The sequence below is a fragment of the Temnothorax americanus genome, unplaced genomic scaffold (assembly GCF_048541705.1).
Source record: "Temnothorax americanus isolate GAGA-0224 unplaced genomic scaffold, ASM4854170v1 Scaffold25, whole genome shotgun sequence".
NCBI classification, from domain to species: domain Eukaryota; kingdom Metazoa; phylum Arthropoda; class Insecta; order Hymenoptera; family Formicidae; genus Temnothorax; species Temnothorax americanus.
The window spans coordinates 836,798-855,778 of NW_027509391.1; the positions used below are offsets into that span (position 1 = coordinate 836,798).

General features: G+C 41.3%; 1 protein-coding gene across 5 annotated transcripts in view; it reads left to right on the top strand.

Annotated features, from left to right (window-relative positions):
- The first annotated feature begins 8,087 nt into the window (after nt 1-8,087).
- The window catches only part of LOC143898945 (uncharacterized), a 198,786-nt gene continuing 187,892 nt past the window's right edge, over nt 8,088-18,981 (top strand). The window contains exons 1-2 of one of the 5 annotated variants that reach the window (XM_077408761.1): nt 8,088-8,651; nt 8,759-9,331. In XM_077408761.1, coding sequence (XP_077264887.1) covers nt 9,082-9,331 — 250 coding nt within the window. In that variant the 5' untranslated portion in view covers nt 8,088-8,651; nt 8,759-9,081. Of the gene's footprint in view, nt 9,332-18,981 lie in introns of all 5 variants that reach the window. The other 4 variants (XM_077408763.1, XM_077408762.1, XM_077408764.1 and 1 more) reach the window with 4 other exon arrangements.

Consider the following 18,981-nt stretch of genomic DNA (forward strand, 5'->3'; position numbering starts at 1 on the left):
ATAGACATTGATCTTCTTTTCTCCCCCTCCCCCGTTACAGTTGGCGATTTAGTTTTAATAAAATTTTACGTAGCCGACTTTGTAATTCGGAATTAATGCGGTGACATTCGAGATCTCCGTAACTTTTGCGACGTGTCCGTGCGCGATGGTATGAACGCATGAATAATTCAATCCTTCTACAAATCGCTTCTTATTCGCAGAACTTTTGCTATCGATTATGTCATACCGCGAGCCGCGCAAGCTATGTCGTATCCATTAAGTTACATTCGATTGCGAGTGTTCTCTTTGTGAGCTTGGGATAATTCAAGCTGGGATGGATTAAGAATGTATTAATAAAGTGACCACTGATTTTTATAATAAATAATTGTAAGATCTCTATTTTTGCAAAATATAATACCGCGTTTAAAATTGCAATCATATTATAACAATTGAAAATTTGTAGCGTAAAACGTTTGCCTTTTTCATATAGAAATATATATGATATTTGTTTCATTACTTTGTATAATACCGTCGATTCAATGGTTGGCCATCGGTTGTTTATCGATGCATCTATGCTAACAATACAAAAACCGTATCACGCTTCGTTGAAGCAGCGTTTTACGCCGATCCTTTTCACGCTCGGTAAATAGCGTTAATTTATTTGGACTATAATAGACAAGGAGGATCGCTATCGATCGCGAAAGAATACGTGCGATAGGACGAAAACGCGGGCGTAACTTTTGTTAAGTGCGCAGCCGGCTCTTTTTTTTTTTCTCTCGCACGCGAGAAACCCTTGTCTCGTCGTCGCTTATTTACGGTTGCGGCGGTCATTCTCGGTCGTATACGAAATTACGGGACCGTGCTCGGCATGCCCGTGGCCCGCGTCGCCACGGTGTCGTAAATAAACTAACCTTTCGAAGATCGCCGGGAGACACGTGAAAGCACTTTCAGCCTGGAACCAGTTAAGTATACGGCTCGCGCGCCACTTAATTTCCGCGCGCGATGCGGCGCGGCGCTTTTATTCTAATAAGGCCGGAATGGTAGCAGAAGCGAAACGAACTACTGCAAGTGCATTTAAACGCATCTATTACTGTGCTACTTATGTTTGCACTCTGGAATAATTAGCTCGGGACTCTCTGAAGCGCGTCTGGAGAATCAAATCAATAATGTGTGGCATTACCTTCAATTTGATTAACAAAGCAATATTTGCGACGAAAGAAATTTCAATTTATTTAGAACACAGTATTAAATGTCACGTACAATGTAATAACTTTTTAACGAGAATATCTCAAGAACGCGTTGAGACGTTCTGTGTATTCATAAGTTTTTTAATCTTTGACGTGAGATTCGCCCAGAATTTTTTCCGATTAGCGTGAAAATCATTCGTTACGTCCCACGATTACGTCCTGAAAAATGAGAAGAACGCACTGCGCTTTGAAGGAGATTTATTATGCGACGTCCAGCGACGCCGGACAGCTTTTTTTTTTCATAGCGTGGACTCTGATGAGAGTAAAATCTCTTTGACGTTTCCGAACTCTCCGCGGCGCGACGTCTACTCGTATTAGCCAGCGAAATTAGACCTTGTTTTTCGCAAGAAGTACTCGTTTAAACTTATTCACTTAAAATGAAACTGTTTAGTTGTTCGGGATCTTTATATTTTCTAACATTGAGTACTGACTTTAGTAAGATTATTAGCATTAGAATATGCATATAATAAAATTACTATTTGAGCTATTAGAATTAACGGATTCTACAAAATTTTATTCAAGATTAACTTAAACGTTAGAAAATTGTAAACAAATTTTGAATTTCTTCTATGAGAGAGCTGACTAACATGCAATTAATCTGTTGTTAAAATTATTGCCATTAATTTGAAAATTTACTATGTACTTGTGCTTTTAATGGCATTCCAATTTTTAACAACGAGATTTACAATAATATTATTGAACACATGCAGTTGACATTGCGATTATTAATCGCAATCTATTTTATTCGCAGTGGTGGCAGAGAGAAGTTCGTCATTGTTCGGTCGAAAAATTTTAATTTTTCTACAGTTAGTTCGATGTTGTTGCGTTGTCTGAAGACGAGCGACTCCCGCGTGAACTTTCGCCTCTCTTAATAGCCGTTTGCCGTTTGTCTTGCTGAACTTTGGCGCGACAGCTGGCTTCTCGCGGGTCAGCGAATGACGGAAGTATTCCTAAGAGAGAGAGAGAGATAGATAGAAGGTCGGAGGAAGATGAAGAGGAAGTATTCGCGTGTTGAGTTTGTGTGATGCTCGCAGTGAGCATCTGCTGTGCCAAATTCGCAATGGACTTTGTGCGACTTTCGCCGTTTGCGAAATTCGGCGGGCAAACTTCGTTCGTCTACGAAAGGTCTACGAAAACTCGAGACCGAGACGGTACGAAGACTCTTCGCGTGGAATAACAGGATCTGATAGCAGCATTGTGAAAGATAAGTTTATTTAACTGTTGTATATCCGTGTGGAAAGTAATTTTTTGCCGTCATTTCGTGTAAGAATGCAGTTTACATTATTTTTCAAATTTTTGACTTGTATAAAACAAATCACGCATTGAATTAAAATTTTTTATCTTTTCAGAACTGCTAAGATCCTATAATATAAAGATAACACACAGTTCAATAAATCTTACATTAGAAAGCAAATTAATTATTACGATGCCAATATGAACTCGTTACTCAATTACTGATTTTAAAGCGCTAATTACGCTCTAATTGCTGGTCGGAGACTTTATCACAATTGCCATTATGCGGTTATAATGCAACTCAATATGAGCGTCCGAGCGATGATCGAAAAAGTTGTTCGCTAATTACGTTCTATTAATTTAACAAATTGTGAACAATCTTGTCTTTCGGCAGCGAGAATAGAGGTATCAAATATAGAGGTATCGATTCTGTCAATACAGTACAAACGAAAAATCGAGGCGACCAACACAGACACGCGCGCACAGACAGGCACACGGTTCTTGAAGAATTTGCTGCCATTAAAGATTGAAGCAATCTCGTTCTGTCCCACGTGAGCGTGCGTCACAACGAATTCGCACGTAGTAAAAATATATCCAATTCGATCTGACTAAAACAATCGCGCGGCAGATGTCTCCAGAAAAGATCGCAGTTTTTTCTGGCTGTACACTTCTCGCGCGTGCTGGATCTGCTTCATAAAAATGTCAACTGCAGAAAAATAAGTCACACAAAACAATAAATTTATCATTGATTGAGCAGCAATTTTTTCGTAACAATTTACAGTTATCCCACGTGAAATTCTTTGGTATATCTTATAATTAGCTGCAGTGAAGTCTAAAATTATTAGATTACATTTTTAAATATTAATGAATTATAATATTTGTCTAGTTTTGGTTAGATATTTGTAAATTTTTTTACTTTTGCAAATTTTAAGAAATGCAAATTATAATTTCTTCGGAAATAGTGATATTTGCAATTTATATAACTTCCGCAGATCTTATATTGTAATATTAAAAGGCGCATCATTTTCCATTTGCAAATTAATCGCAAAATATGTATATAGAAATCAATGTCGTGGAACTTTTTTGTATTTCTCGAAGTTGCTTTCCGGACGCAAAGTCGACATGGAAAGACTCGCGAATGCTCTCCTCGTCGTTTCCGTGAGATGCACAGCGATATGCGCTTTTGAAGAGTCGCTATAAATTTGCGTTTGGATCACGGCAAGAAATCCGTTATTTCATGCGTGACCTATTCGATTTATACAAATACTCGATCTTCGCGAAATTTACAACGAAAAAAGGGCTGTTTCCTTTGCTACTCTTTCATCGTCTATTCATAAAATCTGCCTTTATAAAAAAACAGTTGGATGCGTTGTTTATCATACTATGTCGCAAATTGTTAATCAACATGGCAACGTATTTTCTCTCTGCAATTATTGACACGTTTAACACGCTGGCATTATATTATTCGTGTAAAAAAGAGAACACTTTCGCTTTGCGTAATATATTGACTCAATCCGAAAGCACATTTCTATATTTCATAGCACGATGTTTAATTGGCTATTAGCGAATTAACGGAACTTGTCGAAAAGCTCATGTTAAATTAAATATGGAATTAAATATGGAATACGTAAAAATTGAATTCGCGCGGCTACTTTGTTTTTTGTCACATTATAGATCGCGCGCGCACAAATAGTTACTAATTAGCTTTTCATTAGCGGCATCGTTAATAAATGTCTCTATCAAAATAATATCGCCGACCAGTTATTTCCGGCCATTACTGACGCGTTTTAATCCGCATTAAAATCGTACGCGCATTATTATTTGTATATGTTATTTACGCGATCATTTGATTAGAAAATAATTGATGCGCGTAATTGAACGTGGTATTTACAAATTTTCAGCGATTTACACGCCGCATTGCCAATGGGTGCACCTGTACACGCGCGCGCGCACGATCGTATTAAGCGATTAAACTAATGATAAAATAACCGCGGACGAGCAATCAAATGCGAAATTCTATAATTAATGTTAGACATGTGAAAGTAATCATACCTAATGTAATGAACTCCGTAATTATCACGATTGAAGCGGATCTCGAGTCAAAAGCCGTAGAAGATGTGCAAGATTACTGCCTCAAGCGTTTCGCTGAAAAAATTCGAGCAAAAAAAAAAAAAAAAGAAGTGATTCTCACAACGATAAACGTGTGAAAGTAGCGCTCGCAAAGCTCACTTTGCGACACTCGATTGGTGTTGGCGTGAAGTCTTTTGAAGTTGCAGACAAAACTTAAGTTATTCAAGATCGATCGTCGTCCCTCTCGTGAAGTTACATCGCGCGTTTTTCTCGGTTGATTACGTCTGCGCGAATCGGCGGACAGCAACGCCAGCAACGTGTATAATTCACGAATTTTCATCGTCGCGACGCGTCTCCTCGCGTGCCGAGTTAACGCGTCGTACAAAAGAATTCTCGCAAATTTTCACTCACTTTCGCTGGAGAGAAGAGGTAAGTAGAAACTTTTATCTTACACGTGTTATTTTTATGGACAGAAAACAAAAAGAAATAAAGAGACCCGTTTTATCGTTGTCCATCTTTCGATTTTCTTGACTTTCAGAACTATTGATATATTTTATCACGCAAAACTTCAAGAAAAGCACTTAAGATCTAACTTTTCCGCGTCTGATGTATTATAGAGAGCGACTCAGATTCATCCTTATTTATATTTAACTACAGATTCTCCGACAAAATTGATGTACCACGTAGAAACTTTATCTTTCGCGATGAAATGACGGACAGTGGAAACGGACGAACCAAACCAGACACACGCGGGCAAGTAGAAAGGCAAACGATAGGTCGTACAAAAGTGTTCGCGAAAATATTTAATAATATATCCAGATTAATATTTTATAATTATATGTACTAAATATATATACAATTCGATCTCATAATTTGTTCAGAAATATTTTGTTACTCTGAGAAAAATTCGTTACGGAGCACATTACATTTATTGAGCGATGTAACCGGATGATAACTGGCTGCTCGCTTTTCCGTCCACGAAATTCGTCGTCCATTTCAATCCACGGCCGTGACTTCGTGTAATATTTCATTCCTCTTTTCTAGTCTCCTCGGAGACCATCGTGGTCGTGTGCCTCTTTACAACAGGCGCACGACGACGAGAATTAGCGTTTTCAGCAGCGTGGCGGAAACGGGCGACGCGCATTAAGCTCTAGCAAAGCATACGCGACCTCGAGTTTTGATTTTCCGTGAGATCAGATGTCATCCCATATTATACATCCCGTGATGCAGAGTGCCTCAGAAGTTGCGCGGTATTTCCTCATAAATTTGTTGTCGCGTCCAATCTCATTAACTCTTCACAATAACATCTCTTGACAAGTTTCCTTTGATTAGACGTTATGCTGCATTTCAGATATTTTTTTAAATATCTTGTAAAATCTTTTAAACTAAATTTAAAAAAAAGAGATTAAAAAAGTACCTGAAATCGATTAGACAATAATATTTTATCCCTATTTACATTCGTATAACACGTTTCTCCCTCTAAAAACTTTCAGTTTTTAATCGCCTGGTAAAACAAAAACAATCGATATACCTGCGGCGATATAAAATAGCCGCTATTTTTTTTAATGTATATAGGTTTTTTTGGGGGGAGGGAACTATGTGGGATTTTTGACGCACCCTATATATCGTTTTGTTCTTTGGTTCTGCGCTCGCGTCCGCAATGTTTGTAGTACGCGGACAAAGCTTAATGCACTGTCCGAGTAGACGGCGGTTTCGCAAGTTCACGTTACCATCAGACTAATTGGACGCTTTAATATTTGAAACGGAAACAAACGACCCCTCAAAGTCATTTCCGCTGGTGACGTTTTCTCCCCCGAATGCGTTAGAGAACCTCTCGTTTACCTAGTAATATATCTAGAATTGACATATATATACTCGAGGTACACTTACAAATCTTCCTCTTCTTCTATATAACAACAAGTATATGATATTTCTAAACGTACATATAATAACGTTTTTATACGCAGAAGTAACTATAAAGTTTTATTTAAAATGTAAATACACTTTTAATTACACGCGTATCACAGCCGAGGCTAAAATACATATGTCGGCGTCGGCATTTAGGATAAAATTAAATACCGACAGCATAATTGCGACAAATATGCTCTAAGAAATGTTCTTTATTTAAAAGAAATGTAATAGCATTGACATTACTCATTCGAAATTAACGTGGCTTATTGGCGAGAGCATTTAATTCATTATCGTCGCGTACAGTCGAACATTGTTTATTCATGCTCGAACTCGAGACGCGAATCACGGAGCGAAATTAGCTATCTATCTGCTATCCGTCGGATTCATGTCAACACGCGCAATGCGCAATGTATACACGACGCGAGCGACCGTAGCCGGACGTGATTGTCGATTGATCGGATGCCGATAATCCGATTTCGATCGCTCCCTGATTACTGTCCCGTCGCTTTTTCGTCGGTCGCCATTGAGCGATATCGTTACGCATAATTACGAAAAAATTACACAAGTGCGTCGGGGTCGCGCTCTCTCGAGCAGCTAACAACCGCTATTGAATTCGTCACGAATCGCGCCAACTTGGTCTCATTTCCCGTTTTCTGTATCTGTCGTGTATTTAATTAACGTTTACGTCAACGATTAATTATCGACATTGTTACACGTAGCGAGGGAGGGGGGGAAAAAGAAAGAAGGACTGTGTCAATCACGATGGGCGACATTGAGTGCCAGCGTTCGTTGCCAGCGATCCGCAAATTGTTCGACGATTTTCTATGCGAGCAATATTGTTGCTGCGCGCTAATTTCGCTTTTGCGAAACGTCGTCCCGTTCACGGTCGGATTCCACGCAGAGAGGTGGAGATGAGAGGCGGTGAAAGGGGGGGGGGTCAAAAATAATAATATGCAAAACAGTTGTCAGCGCGCGTGGGGATGTGCACGAATGCCACGCATTCTGACGAAAATTTATTCAGCTTCGATCACAGAGCGCATAAAGCAATGCATCGTTAATCGAATTCTCTCGCTCCAAAAGCATTGTATGTCACGAACGAGAATTTTTTTTCTAGATAGGTACCGCGTTGCACTCTTGCATTGTATTTCGATTCGCGTTTGACATGGCAAACCAGAATGGAATGAAAAGAGCAAATGGAAGGAAGAATGCACTAATTATCCTGAGATCAAATTTTTCAAGAACAGCAAGTGAGAGAACGAGAGAAGAATATAAACGCTAGCACCAGGCTCGCAAAATAAAGGGAATCGCGAGTGAACGATACGTAAGGAGAAACACGGAAGTACCGGGGATTCACACGGGGCTGCGCGGAATAATATAAATAATTTTACACGGAATAAAATAAGATCAAGAGCCCGGGAATATAAAATTCGATATATAAAACAAAGGGGAGAGTGCGGAAAAACGAGCGAAGAAGAAGGTGCGCGGGAAGGAAAGGAGAGAAGGAGAGAAAAAGAGAGACACGAGAGAGAGGAGAGCCGGAGAGAAGCGAGAATATCCGAGGCGCGCCGCGCTGCCATCATCCCTCTGCGCCCCCGCAATCTCTCACCCCTTCCCAACCTCGCGTAGCGGCAGCAACCCCCGAACGGGCTCTCCTTCGCCTCAGTAGCGCCGGGCGTCTCGACGCGGCAGCACGTTGCGTTGGGGGTTTCAATACGCAGCTTTGATCGCGATTTCAGTGTACATTCTCACCTTCTCTCTCTCTCTCTTTATCGTTCTCTCTCTGTTCCGTCCGTCGAATATCTATCTCTCCGTCTCTCTCTTTCTCGTTCTCCACTACTGTCACCCGACAACCCCCCCTCCCACCCCGCAACCCTCTCAAGGGTTCACGGCGAGACCCGCCCACCCGCGCGCGAGTGACTTTCCTCTTCCCCCCTCTCATTCTTCGGCGTTGATTCCCACCCCCTCTTTTCTGTCACGGAGGACAACAGCGTTGCAACGCGAACAGTCGCGTTCGCCGAAATCGCAAAATCGGGAGCGCTTTTCGAGATCGAGAGCCGCGAGCACGAGCAAGCCTTTTCGGCCCTTTTTTTCTTTTCTTTGTTCTCTTTCTCTCGGTCTTACCGCGCGTAGCGCCCCGTTCGACCAGGGCACGACGAGAGAGACCTTTCGCCGTTATGGGGGAGGACCTGCCCTCCGGAGACGCCCGGCGCGGTTAGTTCTAGGTGGAACCGAGCGAGTTCGCGAAGGCGCGCCAGGTGTAGCGCCACTCGCGGCGGTTGCAAGTTGCGAGTGACGGTTTCGGCGTTTTGTTTTGACAGTGGCCAACCTGTCACCCGTTTGTCGGGGTCGAGATCGGAGGGAGTAACCGAGTTGTTTTCGTGTGCCCTGCAGCGCGCTGGAACAGCTCGCAAACGTGTCAACCGTAGTGCGCTCCCGTGTGTGTTTCGTTTGGATTGTGTGACTGTGTCGGTCTGTGACGATCGTGCCGCGGAGCGCCCTGTCAAATTTCTCTGCCGCGTCAACCCTGGTCCCCCCGAGTGATTAAAGGATTACGCGGAGAAGGTCCTCGAGTTTGTGCGCCAGTGACGTTGCACGCTCGGAGCAACCTGATCGAGGGAAGGATTTTAAACAGTGATCAGTTATGGCCGTGATGGGGACGACGTCGGTATTTCGACTGGACGGCGGCGGCGGCGACGATCGCGGCAGAAGATCACGTCGATGCAACCCTCGGGCGAGCAGGATGAGGACCGGCGGTCGCCGAGCGTCGAAGGGGTCATCCGGTGTCAAATGTGGATCGGTTGCGGCGAAGCGCAGTGGTTCCGGAAAGTTTCTTCTGGTTGGCGCTGTCCTGGCCATACAATTTGTCGGTGCGGCAGCATTAACCAGCAAGGGTGAGTGCCCCTTCTTTCAAGTGAGCGTCTTGGTCGATGTAGTCGGAGAATAAATCTTTCTGGTTACAACTAGTGTGCGTATATATGTGCGCGTACTTTCTAAGTTGAAATTCTGAGGATAAGATGGCTCGAAGGAAACAGCGGGATTTTGATAAATTGCCTCGAGTTTTTACACGTCGTTCTTGCACCAAAAGACATAAATAAAGCATTTTAATACTTGGATTTAGGAATATGCCCCTAATTCGGAAGATCTTACATAACTTCTGAATAAATAAAAGATTCGTTTCCGAACGATATAGAGAAAAACTGATTTTGTGTTTTAATATAATAAATAATCGATGAAAAAGTAAATATATCGAAAAGGAAGGTCTGTTATATATTAAAATTACAAAGTTCTGCGCCTTTAATTATAGCCAGGATTTTCTAGTCATTATTTTCGAGAAATACTCTTTTCACTTCTGTGACAGAATATATGAAGGACATTTTTCCTATAACGTTACTTCCACTTATGTTACATATGTTATGAAGATTGCGCGTTCAATTTTAACGCAGAACAAGGCTACTTGTAGTCTTTGTACTCGGATGCACGAGACCGAAAACCGTCGCTCATCCTCTGCTGTCGATACCTCATATAACCCAATGCCGCGACTTCGACTTTCCAACTTCGGCCGTTACTGGAACGAGTTGTGGGAGAAACGCGTGCCTGTCGGCGAATTATACCCCCAACGTTCGATCCGCGAAATATTCCATTGCGAATCGGGGTAATCGACGCTGCCGACGATCGTGGCACACACGCCTTAGGAATTCGCTCCTTTCGCCCTCCGAGCAATCAGTTCTCTGGCGCCGATTTCTGATTATCGGACTGTACGACGGACGCAGACGAGACGGGGGGGGGAAGGGAGGGGAGAGGAGGGGCACTTCGACCCCGTGGTGCGCGACCCCGTCGATTTTGTATTCGAGGTGACCGACCGCTGTAACTGCGTACAGGATTTAAGAGATCGTCTAAGTAATGCCGGGCGACGAAGATGCATACCAATAAGTGATGCAGTGACCCAACCGATTCTCGTTTCTCGCATTCGGATTGCGCCGCGTCAAGGTTGAATTTCAGACAGCGACCGGCGAGAAAAACTGTTATATTTTTTTCTACTCTTTTTCCTCGTAACGCGGCGATTGCGACGTCCCGATGTCAACACAGATAAAACGAAATAATTGGCGCAATTAGCGTAATTTCGGAATATAGAGGAAATTTCATATTTTCGTCGCGCTTTTTTACATGTTTCGAATTATTTGATAAATATTTATTATTATTATTATTATTAACACGTGAATGTAGTAATTTTTTATTTATTTATTTTTATTAATATTGACATACCAGAATGAAAGCGCGCTACCGATAATATACATATATATAAAATTGCATTATTCGTCACACATATTGTTTGAACGCGCCTCGATTGATGATCTCGTGTTATGTGATCGTGCACCGTGTATACGAGCCTAGACGAACTAAAAGACGTTAATGTAAATTTCCTGCGCGACGTCGCAATATCGCGCGCAAACAATTCTTGTGTGCTCGTCTCGAGTAGCTGCATTATGTAAGGCAAAGAACGATATAGTTATCTAATCGATAGACGTAGCTTAATGCTTGCGTACTCGTATAATACGCACGCACACACATCTGTAAAATATACGCGTACGGGACAATAAACAATATCACGAGTACTGTTTCGCAATCGCCGATGCTGCACATTTTGCGATGATGAAAAGCTATTTCGGACATTCTATATTGAACGTTTCGCTTGGAAATTATGCAGCAAACAATGGAATTACACCTACCGCCCCTTTTATCGTGCACGAGGTCTGAATATGAATCGCGTGTAAATTTCAGAAACCGTATTATTAAACCAACGGTATTTTATATGCAAGAGAGAGAGAGAGAGAGAGAGAGAGAGAGAGAGAGAGAATTCATTTTAAATAAAATAACGCCACCAGGACGTATACATGGCTTGTAATCCGCCGCTCGAAAGACAGACATGGATGGTCCGCTATCTTGCAAGTTCTTTCGCAACGTCCACGGGACGTCGAATCACATCGGTGCGCCGTCGTTATCGTTCGGCGTATCGTCCAGCGGGACCGACGTTGAATTAATTGAAAGCCGTCGTGTCTCGTGTAGCACCAGGCTTCGAGCTCCACCGGAAGACGTCATTTTGATCTGGTTTTAATTAAACAACGGACGTGTCGCGTGTCTCGCGAAGAGAAGGGAGAGGGAGAGAGAGAAAGAGAGAATCGAGAAGGTCGGATCCGCGGCCGTAACCGACATGGGACGGATGGGAAAATACGAGAGTGAAGGAAAGAGACTTGACGAGCGCGGGAGCTCGTTGGATGATTGAGGGCAACGATGGAACGTTTAACGCGATTAAAAAAACGTCGCATGGCCGATCAAAGGCGTCCGCAACGATCGCTCGTGCCACGCGAAATCTATCGGCCGTCGCTGGTAAAAGGACGACGATCTCGTACAATGTCGCTCGAAAACGCCGGCCGAACGTTCGCCGCATGTATAAAAGTGCAACATGATTAATCGAGCGAAAGACTCTATCGGCTAGAACGGTAAATGGGTTGAGTGAAGTTCACGCTTATTTCACGGAAAATAACACGATTTTTAAGTTTTATGTTTTACTTCTTCTAATAAAAATATGATTGTACGTTTGTTTCGTACACATGTATGTGGTAGATAAGATAATAGTATTCAATTCGTATTTTAATATAAAAAAGTTTATACCCATTTTACGAGACGAAATAAATGAAAGAAGCAAAAATCTATTTTGTATACATATATATACGATTAGTATACTGTTAATATTGATAATTAATATTCGTAGTTAATATTTGATCAATTAATACTGATGGTAAAAGTTCATCTGGCTGAGTTATTATATAGCAGATACAGATAAACTAGCTGATTTAATATTTAAAAGATGTTAACAAACTTTTGCTTTTATCCTCTTTCATGTTGTATAGATTTCACGGAAATAATAGGATTTTACCAAAGCTCGTCACCTGATTACAATCGAAACGTGCCGGATATTATCGCGGCTTCGCGCGACGCGCGACGGCTGTATAGTTTCGGCCGAAATTACGATTCGCCAATGGATTAACGATACACTGCGTCAAGCCGGATATTTGTACAAAGTTTGTCGGTCGGTTATCATAACTAGTTTGCACGTTTGAAATGTGGCGTGCTCATGCACGCGTCGTTGAGTCGATGCCGTAATATGAACCGTGCAAATTGTCGCAGCGAAACGAAGATCAGTGGCAACTGAATTTATGGTAATCATACTGCTTCATTAATGAAACTCGATGAAATGTATACAAACGATATTATATTGCAATGCGTTGCGGTTATACCGTATTGTATAATATAATATATTCTTTAGTATATATTAATTAAATTTTATATAAATAATTCGTACAGTATATAATTGTATTACATTAGGTCAGCTTCGTATACATCGACACGTTTTTATTACGCGCATATATTCGTGAGTATCTATTTCTGCGGAAAATAAATTTTTATTATTGAAAAGAAATTAATAATATTTTATATACAAATATGAATCGGCAAGTTGTTTGAGTTACATAGCTGTTATTTTGTAATGAGTGCATAATGAATTAAATGTTGTACTATAAATTTATAAAAGAAGCCCGTCATAAAAAACGATGATATTTAATTCATTTTTATTTCATTTCATTCTGTTCATTTGTTACAAAATAATAGCTATTTAGTTTCAGTATCTTCTCGATTTTCTCTCTATACTTGGTTTCAAGATTACTTAGGAACGAATTTATCAATTAACTCGATATATGGAAATATGGACGATATGGTATTATATTTTATCATATATTTCGTCTCATAGTTTTACTTATGACACCGTCAGAGTATCAGAGGTCTCTCGCCATGTCATCCTCGAAAGGGTTGATCTGTGGGAAAACACCCGAATTACCAGCGTATAAGCGCGTATTCATAGAGGCAGCTTTCGCGAGCCGCCAAACTCAGGCGCGTTATTAAAATTAACATCGCGTCGCATTCGAGGGGAGGCGAATATCATGGGAAACCGCGAGAGCGAGCGAGCGCGCAGCGAGATTTCCGCGAGAGTATACGACCGTTTTATCTGTACAGGAGTCACGTAACACGCCACGGGTACCCTTTCTTATCCCGCGCGAGAAGCGATATGTGATTCGCCCGTGCTTCGTAAGGCCAGAATTATACGTGGACGTTTTATCAATTTTCATCCGCGAAACAGTCCGCACTATAAGATTGGCCACCGCGTAACCTGGCGAGAGAACTCGAGAAGGTTTCACTCTTTCAAAAGGACTCTCGATCTTTGACTGTAGAAAATAAAATAAAAAATATCTATAGTTCTCGAAGAATTTCCTCGAAAAGTTTTCAAGAAATAGATAAAATTAAATTGTGTACTTTAATTAATTTTAGATCTGCCTCTCATGTCAGCAGAATTTTATTTTTAAAAGTTACTCATAAAGCGAGCTATTATTAAAATTATGTTCGGTATTTTGGTATTGTATTCGCCATAACTTTTCTATTGCACGTCGTTCGCAGACACAGGCGGAGTTCGCGTCAGTGTTGTAGGGAAGAGCGTCCGCACTCCGCGGTGACTCTAAAATTTTGGCGGACGACATGACGCGGTCGCGCATCGAGTTTCCTCTGTCTATAACGTTAAGAGCTGCTCGACGGTACACGGAGGGGACGCGTATCGATAATGCCCGATAGCGTGCGGTGGAGTTTCACGAAGCTGAAACGCGATATGATCGAGTGAGTGGTCCGGCGGTCTCCGGTGGCCGCGTCTGCGAGGTATTTTTATGGAAAATTTATTAGCCTGCGGACATCAGATTGCGTCCGCGTCGCGAAACTATAAATTAAAAGCTGTCCCGTAATGCGACGGTCCGTATGTGTGCGCGTGCGTGTGTAATCGCATGCCGCGACTAGAATAAAGTGGATTACATTATACGAAATTCTCGCGAATTATTAACGAAGTTTCTTCGGAATGTAAACTGCCCTCGACGCGAGGATGATTCGGTTGAACTAATCGAACAGAGTGAGATTTTTATAACAATGGTATATGCCGTAGACGGAAGGGCGTTTAATTTAATGCATAATTGTGCCTCGCTTTTACCTGCTTTTTCTACAACAAACTGGTAACATAAGTTTTACGCGCGTCATAATTTTTACCTTTCTATATATGATTGCAAAAAAAGATACGTGATATTTTTAACTCATATAATATCATGTTTTATGCAAATGTTTAATATTATTGTGCCAGCCTCTCGTGTTTTAACGATTTCACGTGGTAACGTCACCGACGTCATTCATTCGGACGTTATGCAAAAAGTCGCGATTTGCATAGAACGGCCATTACTTTGGTATCGTTGTGTCTGATAAAAAAAAAATCGAAATACGTATTTGTTTTATAATTGAAGGGTATCTTGAAACTCACTTTACTCTAATACTTTTTGATTAAAATGGAATCGATTGTTTGTGAAATTATTAAAAAATAAGACCTTATATAAAGATATAAAATTACAGGATCATGCGAGAGAGAGAGAGAGAGAGAGAGAGAGAGAGAGAGAGAGAGAGAGAGAGAGAGAGAGAGAGAGAGAGAGAGAGAGAGAGAGAGAGAGAGAGAGAGAGATCGCGTCGAAGAGAAATATCGTCCGAATTTAGTCGGCAAAGTCCGTAATAGAGCGGTGTGGCATTCTATACGCTCTATTATATCTCTATATAAAATATCGTTCGCTATCTTGCTTGACTCGGAACGGAGAGACTCGCAAACCCGTCGCGCATCGGGGGGATTGTAACGGGGAAACGGGGAGGTCCGTGCGACTCACAATATGTTGCCGTTAATATTACAAACGGCAGACGAAACAATAGCGCGGAGTGTTTACAGTTTCGCGACGTTCACGCTGCGCTCGCCCCGGCAGCTAGTAGTACGATCGTAGTTTGCTCAGACGGCAGGCTGCTACGCTCCGTACCGTACAAAGTGACTCGCTAGGATTACACGGGAGATTAAGGGGATCCTAAAGCCGTCTGTGATACCGGCTTTTTTTCTTAGCACTAATCTTTTACGTGGCTTTATAGAAATGCAAAATTCTTGTCTAGAATTAAAGTACGCATCAAAATGTAGGTCATGGTGGTCGACGTTATATCGAAAGCCAGAAAAAATTAATATTTTTGTTAATTTTTGGTATACGTGACGACAATATTTGCTTTGTACAAAAATTCCACAATAAATATCCACAAAATTAGACCGGCATGACCTAGGGACAACATTTAAGAACAATATCGTGCAATTAGATCTAAGATTGAAAGCCTAGAAAAAAAGATTAGTTTAAATAAACTTTTAAAGCAAAAGCACATTCAGGTTGACATTGCGTGTAGCGAGAGATGGCGCAGCACGCGAAACACGGACAGCGGCCTCTCGTTAGACAAGGACAGATATAGATATACGACATAGAAAACAGGATTAGAAATGTTGACCGTACCGACGTCGAGGAAGTTCAGCCTTCACTTTAGGATCCCCTTAAGACGCACCCAAGGCGCGCGGCGTGTACGTTACAAGTCTCGAACGCGTTCTCTGCACGGTCTCTTAACGGCAGGCAAACGGACTAAATGCGACGAAATTATTTTCGTCACGACGGAGACACCGGATATTGCGACAGACACATTACGTACATCACGATCGAGTGAGTCACGGCAGGCGTAATGAACTTCGCAACAATCGACTTATCTTTTCGCGTTATTCTTGAGTGCGCACGTTGTGCGATCCGATTAAGAGTAAATCTCGCAGCACGAACAGAATGATAGAAGTGTAAATTATATACTTTGGGGGGTTACTTGCTCAAAAATGCAATATTTAATACGGCTCAAAGCAGCTGTTGAGATGGAATTGGAATTTTTTAACTCGGAAATTTTTCAATTTTTGAGCAGATTTAACTTCGACACAGTACGTTAAAAATCTAATGGAAATATTAGTACAAAGGCATTATATTTAAACTTTGAATGATTATAGAATATTATAGAATACAATTTAATCGGAATTAAATTGTTAAACACACCGGTGTTGCGAAATATTACATTAATATAATATTCGCAGCCTCGGAATAGCGGAATAGGATACGCTCAGGCTGCACAATATAGATATTCGTACGCCACACCCTACGTGCACCAATTAAATTCGAATTTACCTCATTCTCTGAACAGATTCTCTCTCTCTCTCCCTCTCTTCCACTGCAAGAGTACAATATAATCGCGCGCCACTTTGCGATTTGGTATTCTTACGACCTCTGTATTGACGACAAACTGTTATATCGGATTACGTGTCAAGATGAACGCATAGAGATGCATTGCGCGCGTGTTGTTTCGCTTAAGTAAGTTCTCGATTTATATACACGAACACGAACTTGTCTGACATCTCGCTCTATCGTATCACCCCGCATCTTCGCGTCGTAAATATACGCGCTAAAACGATTCGCGATTCGCGAGCGTTCATCTCGTTTCGAGAAACCTGGAAAACGTCGATACGTAATTTCCAGCGCTCTGCAACGGCCGGGCGATATTTTTTTGCGGTTCCATTCGGAAAGAGTTCGTTAACGGTTACGGCGATCGAGTTCTCGCTCTACTTCCACCGTCGTTAGCTGATTGAACCGGGATAACTAACGAATTGCGGCGGCTTGTTAAAAAGTCACCGGCCGCAAATATTAGATAGACTCGCCGCCGTAGAGACTCGTCTGTCGACCCGAAAGGGAATCAGCATTGGCATATGCATAATTGGAATTAAGTCTGCGGTCACTGCATCAAGCGTACACTGCCACCTGGATAATTAACACACCTCGTTGCGTCTTCTTGCCTCGCAAGACCACTGCGTGTCACGAATTTCCGTTTTGATAAGAAAAGCTGGCTCATTTGAATTTAGATTATCAAATTTCGTGAGATAAGAAATATGATTAAATATTGTATACATCGGTATACATATTATCTAGCTGGTTATCCAGTTAAATATTCTAGATATTCTAGGTAATGTTCTAGATAATTTTCTTGTCTGATTAACTGTTAATTATTGTGCCAATTAAATCCCGATTAATTTCCTAATTAATTTTTGACCAATCTACTCAATCTTTTGACTGATTCTATAGTTAATTTTTCGGATATATCTTTATTTGATCTCTTGATTAATCTAAATTTTACTAATTTTCTAGTCAATTATATTTATTCAGTTCAAGGCAATCGTTAAATTTCTGATTAATTTTCGAGAAAGATGATTGGGATATAAGGTAAACTGCAATTTAAATATTTTAAATAACGCAACATTACCATTCTTTCAGCTTTCAACAACATCGATTTATTGCAAATTGTAATATCGGTTTGAAATTACCAGCAATGCCGAAACGTGACGGTTAAATAAGATTTAAAGTAAACTCGCGGTTGCGATCACTCTCGCATTTACAAGACCGATTAATCACTATTGGCTTATCCGCTTTAATTGCGCACAAACGGATCGCGAAGAGTCATGAACGTCCGTACGTTCCAATGTAAACGGCATTAATATTCGTCACACAAAGTGGATACGATCGGGGGTCCGCGATATACGTCGATCGGCTACCATTGTTCTGCGAATTCAAGGATTTTGTGTGTGTATGCGTATGTGTATGTGTATGCGCCTATTTACGCTGAAATCAGTATATAGAGTGCTTGTGCGCCGCCAGAACACGTTACTCGCTGACATTTGTGCGTGTATATACTCGCTCGCCTATCCGACCATCACGCTATGAATTTATTTATACGCTCATGAAATTGCTCCGAGTTTCCCCACAATTCGCACGTTAATATATGTTTGTGGCACGATTTGGGCGAGGGTCATGTAGGATATGTCGTTCCCCCTTCGTTCCAGTCACGGGCAGGCAGTGTTCTTTTGTCAAAAGCGCTTTATGTGTGCGTGAAACAAAGTAAAAAGGCGCCAGTTAAATAACCGTTTGAAATTTCTTATTAATTTTTGATATCGTGAGGTAAATTGGATATAATATATCTTTCCTTTAATATATTCTTTAATCTATTAGATTAATTTTTAAGATATTAGATTTTTATTATTTTTTAAGAAATAAATATTTGAAGGAGACAACGTAGAATATATTATATCGTATAGTAGTGTCAGTTACATGTGTATTTACACACATGCTGAGATTACTTATTATATTCTTCTTAAAGAAACTTATCAAAGATTACCGAAGGATTTGCTAAACATCATTGCTGTCCGAGTTCGTCGCTCGTCGATGTTTCGTTGACACGATCACAATTTTGCGAGGACAGCCGCACGTGATACGTATGAAAATCATACCGGACGTCACTCGCTGGCGCGCTTTTACCAGCGTGACGTTATCGCCAGTTAGGATTTGCCTCTTGAAGCCGCGCGTACTTAACGAACGCACGCATACGCACGCGGTGACGTCGCTATAACCCTACCAATATTAAATAACATTGCTGATTAAATACTGACTAACACGAACAGCAGCGAAGGACACGGCCGGGGGTCTGACGCCCCCTCCTCGCTCAGAACCGGCACTGTACGTGCGAAGCGAGATTA